The sequence below is a fragment of the Oncorhynchus nerka genome, linkage group LG15 (assembly GCF_034236695.1).
Source record: "Oncorhynchus nerka isolate Pitt River linkage group LG15, Oner_Uvic_2.0, whole genome shotgun sequence".
NCBI classification, from domain to species: domain Eukaryota; kingdom Metazoa; phylum Chordata; class Actinopteri; order Salmoniformes; family Salmonidae; genus Oncorhynchus; species Oncorhynchus nerka.
In genome coordinates, this window is record NC_088410.1 from 26974025 (window position 1) to 26984587 (window position 10563).

At 42.5% G+C, this 10563-nt stretch overlaps 1 protein-coding gene across 1 annotated transcript; it reads right to left on the bottom strand.

Annotated features, from left to right (window-relative positions):
• Positions 1-3150: 3150 nt before the first annotated feature.
• ptger1a (prostaglandin E receptor 1a (subtype EP1)) lies at positions 3151-9522 on the bottom strand. Its single transcript, XM_065001434.1, has 5 exons — positions 9112-9522; positions 6774-6901; positions 5994-6554; positions 5333-5593; positions 3151-5035 (listed from the first exon to the last, which is right to left on the bottom strand). The coding sequence occupies exons 2-5, from the start codon at positions 6858-6860 to the stop codon at positions 4757-4759; spliced, it is 1188 nt and encodes a 395-aa protein (XP_064857506.1). The 5' UTR covers positions 6861-6901; positions 9112-9522; the 3' UTR covers positions 3151-4756.
• Positions 9523-10563: the final 1041 nt, after the last annotated feature.

Genomic DNA, 10563 nt, shown 5'->3' on the forward strand with positions numbered 1-10563 from the left:
TTGTACCTTGTTTTTGGTTCTTCAACTCATCCAGTGGGTGGCGGCAATACATCTTTAGTGGTTGTAGTCCGCCATTGTCCCACAGATGAAGAATCCAGCAACACCAGGTGCATATGAAATGTTCTGGACAGTCCTGAATTTGGCCACCTCATTCTCTTAGCTTCATGGTTCCCACCACAATTGCAACATGTCACATTTTCCTCACTTTTAAAACACACGATATGATATTTTCCACAACTTGGACATCTCGGCTTCTCCCTTCTGCAAACACTTGAAACATGACCAAAAGCTTTACAATGGCCACACTCCATTGGTCTTGGGATAAATGCTCTGACTCTGTAGTTTATATACCCCAACTGCACTTGAGTAGGGAGAGTCTCCATATCAACAAATAAAATAACAGATAAACTCTTCACTTTTTCACCATTCATCACACAATTCATCCGATGTGCATCAATCACCCCAGGAATATTTTTAATCTCTTCAAAATCAACTTCTCACGAGATGCCAGCTATAACCCCCTTGAGGGGTGCCCGATTCCGAAGAGACACACACTACACTTCAAACTTATCAAATTGGGTGAGACGCAACACACGTTCCTTCTGATCTGCAGAAGCACAACAAATCTAAACAAGCCCGCCTCTCGTGATCCTCACAGCCTTCACTTTACCCAGCACTCTCTCCACCAGTTTGGATATCTCAAATAACACCTGGCTGCCACCTACTGTAGGCCATATCTAGGCCTACAGTAGGTGACAGCCAGGTGCTATTTGAGATATCCAAACTGGTGGAGATACAGTTGAATTCTGAAGTTTACATACCATAGCCAAATACATTTAAACTGAGTTTTTCACCATTCCTGACATTTAATCCTAGTAACAATTCCCTGTCTTACGTCAGTTAGAATCACCAGTTTATTTTATGAATGTGAAATGTCAGAATTAAGTAGAGAGAATGATTTATTTCAGATGTTCTTTCTTCCATCACATTCCCAGTGGGTCAGAAGTTTACATACACTCAATTAGTATTTGGTAGCATTGCCTTTAAATAGTTTACTTGGGTCAAATGTTTTGGGTATCCTTCCACAAGCTTCCCACAATACGTTGGGTGAATTTTGGCCCATTCCTCCTGACAGAGCTGGTGTAACTGAGTCAGGTTTGTAGACCTTCTTGCTCAGACACACTTTTTTAGTTCTGCCCACAAATTTTCTATGGGATTGAGGTCAGGGCTTTGTGATGGTCACTCCAATACCTTGACTTTGTTGTCCTTAAGCCATTTTGCCACAACTTTGGAAGTATGTTTGGGGCCAATGTCCATTTGGAAGACCCATTTGCGACCAAGCTTTAACTTCCTGACTGATGTCTTGAGATGTTGCTTCAATATATCCACATGATTTTCCATCCTCATGATGTCATCTATGTTGTGAAGTGCACCAGTCTCTCCTGCAGCAAAGCACCCCACAACATGATGCTGCCACCCCCGTGCTTCACAGTTGGGATGGTGTTCTTCTGCTTGCAAGCCTCCCCCTTTTTCCTCCAAACATAACTATGGTCATTATGGCCAAACAGTTCTATTTTTGTTTCATCAGACAAGAGGACATTTCTCCAAAAAGTACAATCTTTGTCCCCATGTGCAGTTGCAAACCATAGTCTGGCTTTTTTTAATGGCGGTTTTTGAGCAGTGGCTTCTTCCTTGCTGAGCGGCCTTTCAGGTTATGTCGATATAGGACTATTTTTTACTGTGGATATAGATACTGTTGTACCTGTTTCCTCCAGCATCTTCACAAGGTCCTTTGCTGTTTTTCTGTGATTGATTTGCACTTTTCGCACCAAAGTACGTTCATCTCTAGGAGAGAGAACGTGTCTCCTTCCTGAGCAGTATGACAGCTGCGTGGTCCCATGGTGTTTATACTTGCATACTATTGTTTGTACAGATGAACGTGGTACCTTCAGGCGTTTGGAAATTGCTCCCACAGATCAACCAGACTTGTGGAGGTCTACAATTTTTTTCTGAGGTCTTGGCTGATTTCATTTGATTTTCCCATGATGTCAAGCAAAGAGGCACTGAGTTTGAAGGTAGGCCTTGAAATACATCCACAGGTACACCTCCAATTGACTCAAATTATGTCAATTAGCCTATCAGAAGCTTCTAAAGCCATGACATCATTTTCTGGAATTTTCCAAGCTGTTTAAAGGCACAGTCAACTTTGTGTATGTAAACTTCTGAACCACTGGAATTGTGATACCGTGAATTATAAGTGAAATATTCTGTCTGTAAACAATTGTTGGAAAAATTACTTATGTCATGCACAAGTAGATGTCCTAACTGACTTGCCAAAACTATAGTTTGTTAACAAGAAATTTGTGGAGTGGTTGAAAAACTAGTTTTAATGACTTCAACCTAAGTGTATATAAACTTCCGACTTCAATTGTACATACGTGGCTACCACAATTTTATTCAGTGTGGCTTGGAGTCAAACATTTTATAGGAAAGAACTATGAGTGTTATTTATTGACTGCCATGGTCGATATAATTTTCTATTTAATTTACTGACTCTAAACCAGCATTCCTTTCTTGCTCTTGTCCCATGGGAATCACATTTCGAGCATAGTTTCCAGCATCTTATCATTTGAATTTAAAAAATGACCAAGTCAGACAGAATATATGAATTGTAGACAAGACTGCGGGGCCCTGAGAAATAAATAAATCAAGCGTTGGACTTAGAACTGAACAGGGATGTTTTATGAGGTGTTATGGTGACCCTCAGTCCTGGTTTGCTGGGTTGGCTTGTGTTGTTGCATGTGTTTTGGGAATTTGGTGTTTTGCTGACTTTGGCCTTTCTCCAAACGTATGATTTAAAAGCTGTGTCAAATATACAGTTATGTGAGAGGAAAGTTTTCAGAGAACTACGTAGGTGGTAAGCAGGCTGCAGCATTTATCTTCAGTTTCCTATCAAAGAAAATTCACTTGAGCATAATAGTCACTGTTTACTAGAATGGACCCAGTTACACCATTTGATTTCTTTGCATCGTGTGTTTTTCCACCGTATATTCAGGATACTGTACACCGTTTGAACATACTGTATTATTGGAATACTGTATTTAATACCTTGGCGGAGAGGAGAAAAAAAAGGACAACAACGGTTTCTAATTCAGTCAAAACATTCTTCTTTATTTCATCACATTCAATTACGTTCCATAACTTCTTTACACGTCCCCAGAGAATTGAGGAAAAGCAATAAATATTTATAACTTGTTCAATATTTGACATGAAGTAGCATTTTTATACATCAGAAGCTCAGGAAAAAATCGTAGTTCTCCCTTTACTTAACAAGCGATCTTAATCTTAGCATAACATTTACATAGCGTACAACTCTGTTTTTTTGGAGTCGTTCTGGAATCGTTAGACATCGATGATGTTAAAATGTCATTGTTAAACCTTAACCAACAGACTTCAGAATAATCAACGTTCCACAAATGAGATCCAATATGTTGAATGAATTGTGATATTCTTCTGCGTTACATTCTATTCATGAAGATATGTAGCTAGGCTTTGAACTTCTGATCTCTCAGATGAACCTCTGTGCTGATATAGCTGCACATCTTCATATGCTTCAAGCCTTTGACCTACTCACTATGCGAGTGTGTTTCTCAACTCTCCGTCTGTGGGGTATTGTGTTTCTCAACTCTCCGTCTGTGGGGTATTGTGTTTCCCAACTCTCCGTCTGTGGGGTATTGTGTTTCCCAACTCTCCGTGTGTGGGGTATTGTGTTTCCCAACTCTCCGTCTGTGGGGTATTGTGTTTCCCAACTCTCCGTCTGTGGGGTATTGTGTTTCCCAACTCTCCGTGTGTGGGGTATTGTGTTTCCCAACTCTCCGTCTGTGGGGTATTGTGTTTCCCAACTCTCCGTCTGTGGGGTATTGTGTTTCCCAACTCTCCGTCTGTGGGGTATTGTGTTTCCCAACTCTCCATCTGTGGGGTATTGTGTTTCCCAACTCTCCATCTGTGGGGTATTGTGTTTCTCAACTCTCCGTCTGTGGGGTATTGTGTTTCTCAACTCTCCGTCTGTGGGGTATTGTGTTTCTCAACTCTCCGTCTGTGGGGTATTGTGTTTCTCAACTCTCCGTCTGTGGGGTATTGTGTTTCTCAACTCTCCATCTGTGGGGTATTGTGTTTCTCAACTCTCCGTCTGTGGGGTATTGTGTTTCTCAACTCTCCGTCTGTGGGGTATTGTGTTTCTCAACTCTCCGTCTGTGGGATAATGCAGACTGACTGGTCCAATAGACCGTACTCGGACACCAGGTATGTCCGTACTCAATTCCTAGTTTTAATTTAAGAGATATCCAAAGGAGGATGATCTTAGCTTGCCAGTCACTGTGATAAAGAAGATTGAGAGATACTGCCATGGCTGAAGAACATGTCCTCATTTTTCAGAGCATCGTATCCTTCACTATACGGGATAACAGAAATGTCCTCTTTTTCTGTCGGTGACCACCACAAGTACCAAGGACCACGCTCGCTGCATGATGAGTAACCTTGCCTGAGACCTAAAGAGTTGCTTTGGCTCCCTGGTCAATACTAGGCTTTAGCTTAGTGGGCTAATGCAGTCTTCTTCTGGCATTCACTCGAACACCGTCGGTCACACAGTCATATCCTGTTGACTGTATTCTTCTCCAAGCTTTTACTCTGAAAGGGGTTCCACTCCCAGCGTAGCAGCACACTCCCCTTCAAATCGGCCTGGCGCTTGGTTATGATCTCATATCCTGTTAACGGGACTGTTCTCCGAGCTCTTGCTCTGAAACGAGTTCCCCTCCCAGCGTCGGATCACACTCCCATTCAAATCGGCCTGGCACTTGGTGATGAGGTAGATCTTGCGGAGGACGGCCCGACGTAGCAGTATATAGACCCAGGGGTCCAGGATCTGGTTCCAGGAAGCCAGCCTCACGCCCATCAAATTCAACGTCTCGTAGGTGGCCATGTCAGCTTTATCAATGGAGCCCCTATAGGAGCGCATCACCGACATGAGCCCGAAGATCTGGGGCATAAGAGAAGAGATATAATTGTTCATTGTTGTACTTTGATCCAGAAGCATCATGCAACCTATTTTTTTTGATGGGGCATTGACGGCCTAATTCGATTTCTTTCAAATAATTATGCGTAAAATAAGCTATCTTGTGTATTTTCAGTGTACAAATGGATCAAACTGAAGGGGCCTGTGCTGGGTGACTTTTTTCTAGATGTGTAGTGGGTGTAGGGAATAGGCATGGTGTGGTGGATGGAATCAGTGGCATCAGCATCTACACTTGTTCATGTCCTAGGTTGTCCCACTCACCAGCAGAGGGCTCCAGCAGATACAGGACGTGACCATGATGCCCACCAGCTGCACCACCATCTCTATATCATGGCTCTTGGCCACTGAGCGGTGGCTGTGGGACGATGAGTAGCCCGATGGCCTCCGTCTCAGCCTGGCCAGAACCAGGGTCAACCCGCTGATGGTGTTACACACCAGGGCCACCCCCAGCGACGTCAGGCCCAGCCCGGAGAAGAGCGTAACAAAGGCTACGTCCGCTTCCTGGGTGTCGTTAGCTAAGACCTTGATGAAGGAGAAGACAGACATTTAGTCGTTGTTGTATATAACTCTGTACTTTATCCTGTCTTATTGTACACTAGTGTTATTTCTATGAAGCTTTTGGTGGTAGTTTTGCTAAACGTCACATTGTTTAAATAACTGCCATAGAACTTTGAGAATGTTCAACCTAAAGCATTAGAGGAGCTCAGTATCTGGCTGCCAGGGCTGGGGTCAATTCCAATTGAATTAAATCAATCAATAATACATTAAAAAACAGCATCTATTTTTAATTACTTCTTAATAAACGGAGGAGTAGAAGCTATTTATTTCAAATGTTTTTCCATTTCTTCATTTTTTAATTAAAATCACTTTCTGAAGTGACAGCAGTCAATTCTAATTGACCCCAACGCTGCTGGCTACTGACCTTGATAAAACACCAGCTGTTGGGGTGCTGGTAGGTGTATGACCCCAGCTGGAAACAGGGCAGCAGGGCCACGCAGAGGGCCACCAGCCAGATACCAGAGAGGGACAGCTTGGTACGGGTGGTGGTAACTAAGGAGGAGTGGAGCAGTGGCTGCGTAACACCCAGACAGCGCTCGGCGGCCATCGCACAGCCCAGGAACAGCGGGCACAGACCGAAGAACACCATAGATCCACCCAGGAACTGGCACATGGGGTCGGTCGAGCCGTTTGAGGAAGCGGCGACCGCCTCGGGGAACACCCCTCCGGAGAGGTAAAGCCGGAGGACCAGCGCTCCCGGGATGATGTGCCCAAAAAAGTCTGTGAGTACCAGGGAGCTGGCGAAGAGGAGGAAGGTGGCTTTGGAGCGTCGGCGCTGGTGGGAGTAGGCGTTGGCCAGGATGAACAAGGCCACGATGTTGGAGATGACGCCCAGGGTCATGGAGAGAGCGGCTGCGATCGGGCCTCCGGACATAGGCCTGTCCGAGGTGAGGTTCCCCTGGTGAGCCAGACTCTCCATTTCCACCTATACAATATGCAATATGCAATACAACTTTATGTCCAATCACAATCTGAACTGTGTCTTTGTGCTGTCTTATTTTATCCAAACCACCGGACATCACACATACACACACACACACAGAAGTGAAACCAGCCTCCCTCCATTAGCTAGTTCTGGCCCCCGGGACTTTAACCAGTGACCTTCCGGTTACTGTTCCACTTCTCTAATATCTGGCCTACCTACCATCTCCGTGTCCCACTGGCTGAGGTTGGAGAGGGGGTCGAGGGCCCCCGGGGGCCCGGAGAGGTTGTAGTGATTCATGGCTAGCATCACTGGGCTTTGAAGGTCAGGAACCCCATCACTGAGAGAGGCTGGGAAGAGAAGGAGAGAGACAATATGATTATAGTGGTATTTCAGGCTTCAATGACCTGTAAGTAACATGGGGGAATGGGGTCATCGTATAGGTAGCAATATAAATGGAAAACACACACAGTCAATACTGGAATTCAGACTCTCAAGTTTCAGCAACACATGTCTTCTTCCCTATCTAGCTAACTACTAGCTATAACATATCATGATGATGAGGAACTCGTGAATGACACCACAGAATCAGATGTGTTAAAAAATTCACACTGTTCTCTATCCTATTCAACCCACATAGATAGAATATGGTTTAAAGCCCATTTAAACTTAAACTTGACAAAAAAATAGCTATTTGCACCTCAGAGAACATCTGTACCTTAGAGACTGTTTGCATTGACTCTCCAAACATCCAACCCTTACACACAAGCACAAACACACAAGCACACACACACACACTTAACACTGCTGTTCTATTATATACCATTTATTCAACTGCGCAACCAAGACACTCTCCACTTTATATTTGTAACACAGTCATACTTGACATAACACATTCATTATCTATACTGTATATTATATTGTGTACATATCAGTTTTACTATGAATACTACCTTCCTCTAATTACTCATTCTTTTTGATTTGCTTTTGATTTTTATTGGTATTGTACTGCAATGTTGAGCGTCTATCACGCAAACATTTCACTTCAACCTTTATACCTGCTGTAAACTGTGTACATGACGAATGATGATTTTACTTTATTTTACATTTTTATTTGAGGTAATAGCGCCTAACCCCTAACCATAACCCCTAACCACAGGTCTAGGATCAGCTCATTCTACCCCAATTCACAAACATAACTATTAAGGAATCATTAAACAATATCTGATCCTGTATCAGCGGTTAGAGACAGTTTCCACCTAATCCCACAAAACAGCTGCTCAATTCACACTGAGGTTGTACAATTGAAAAACAACGCATTTGACACAATAGTTGTGATACAACTGATATTTTTGAGATACAACTGAGAGGCTGTCTGCACACAAATATAGACACAACCATTCTGCAGTGTCTCCACACACTGGTGTAATGACTTTTCTGCTGAAAAACTCTCTGTTGTATCACACAATCTGTTGTACATTAGTCATACGCCACTGACGGGTTAGAACTAAGGGCAAGTTATAACAGTTCCCTGTTGACAAGCGCACAACTATTGAGACACATTCCATGAGCAGCTTCAATCCCTCCGGCTCTATTCTAGATCAGGGAGGCGGCAGGCAACACACGTTCTCGCTCTCTCTCTCTTGACAAAATGGTTTCCTCACATTGACACTTGTCTTTGGGAAGCATGGAAACATGGACATCACATTGAGGCGATGGTTCTTTTTAAACCGCCTCAAATGGTCTGCGTTCGTTGGTGTAAAAGTAGACTTTCAAGCAATACATCTTAAGCAAAAACACCCATTTCTGACAACTCTACACACGTGTTTGTGCTTCAACCGTGTGTCTATATTGTATTGATGTGGCAGACAGTCTAGAGGCTATGTTTCTAATACAGATCTGTCTGTTTTATTCACTGGTCTAATGTCACTGATAGAGGTGATATATGCTGCCAAGATTATTCTACCCAACTCATTGAATAACTAGGCTGTTCTATTCTACTCAATTATATTCTATTATTTTCTGTTCTACTATAGTAAAAACAAATCCCAACAGGTCGTTTTGCACCTGTTTACATTCAGCATAAATGCATATATGCGTCATGAATAGACCTACATACTCATTAAACTTGAGGAAAACAGTTCTCCAGGCACAGCTCACCCTTGCTGTAAATGCAACTCAAATAGGTTTTCGTATAAAGTCACCGAGGATGAATTAGAAAACATCCAAAGACATTTTCTGGGTTGACCTTTCACCTTTCACTGTCATCCTAATCACCCTACTCAATGACTAATGATGACCTTATCACCGAGTCACCCTGTAATTGTTATTGAGATGAAGGTGTGTTTAGCTATTTTGAATATGCACTACCATGCCAAACATACCACTGACATGTCTTTGTGGCTCTGAAACATTCTTAGCATCATTTCTTTGAGGAGTGTTGTTTTTTTTCCAAAGCTGTCCATTTGCTTACCCTTTATTAATACTGTTGCCATACACAAAAATACAATAAAAAGCCATAATAATTATGATAAGAAAATATTTCATGAATAATCATTACCATTACAGATAGGGATGAATAATTCCAGTCAATGGTGATGTCCACCCTGTCAACGGAATAGTCCGCGGTGTTTTTTCTAAATCCAGATTGCAGATAGATATACAGGTATCTATATAATCCAAAGAAACCGTTGAAAACGAAACACATTCACCAAAGTCTTCCTAAACCGAGTGGGGCAGAATAAAAGTACTCTAAAAGAAGAACCATTGTTCCATGATATCTCTTCGGCAGGATGATGACATTGAGTTCATATTCCCCACTGTTCTCGGAAAACAAATGTTCAACAACTTCCCAACAGAATTGCCTTCACCGCTTTTAAATCCGTTTGATTGGAGTTTCATGACCGGAGAGTGAGCGCGAGGAATATTCCAGTGCAGCGGATAGGCTGTACCGCAGGTTCTCTGACGCGTGTTTCTCAATAGCGTTTTATATAGCGCCGTGTCCTAATGGATAGGTAGCCCATGGGCGGCCCCGTGAGTCAAGTTTAAGTGATATTATTTTCAGACATAGAAGAACACTTTTTCATGTCATTTGTCCATGTTTACATGTACGTTTTACGATCACTGTTATACTAGGCTACTGTAGCCAATGTGAGTCACATTACTTTTGTATGTCAGTCTGTATATCCATGGTTCAGGAAATAATAACTCAAATAGCATTACAATAACCAGCTGCCAAACATCTATAGTTTAAAACAGAAATATTTAAATATTGGGTTGATTTTAAATAGCCATTATTGATTCATTTGATCATTATTGCTCAGTAAAAATGGCATGAACGTGTGATCAATAACCCATCATTATAAGAGGTGAAACACTACATGCAGTAGGTTAGACAGTATCGTGCAGCCTGTATAGGAAAGTGTCAAATGATACTTAAAGTTACTGGTATACAGTAACTCAGGCTATTTTCTGTGCTCCTGTAAAAATACATTTGTTGCAAGTGTTTTTAACTACTGCATCTCAGAGTATGCCTTGAGGTATTGTAGCAAACAATGTATATGTTTTATTGTCACATACACCAGATAGGTGCAGGGAAATGTGTTGTTTTACAGGGTCAGCCATAGTATTACGGCACCCCTGGAGCAAATGAAGGTTAACTGCCTTGCTCAAGGGCTCATAAACAGATGTCTCACCTTGTCGGCTCGGGTATTCAAAAGAGCGACCTTTCGGTTACTGGCCCAACGCTCTATTCGCTAGGCTACCTGCCGCCCTAGTGAGATCTAATCTGATTTATCTAGATCAGTGTTCTTTTTCCAGGTCCTAGGATCAATGCGTGGTTTCCAATTGATGATAAAGTGCAAACCGAGAGGAGAGGTAGCATTTCTCTCTTGCTACGCTGACGCTGCATATGAAACATGATGTTATAAATAACTAGAGGTGTCAACTATCAGGCCAGACCCAGTAAAAGTTGAATACTTTGCTGAGGACACACTGTAGGCCTATGAGGTAG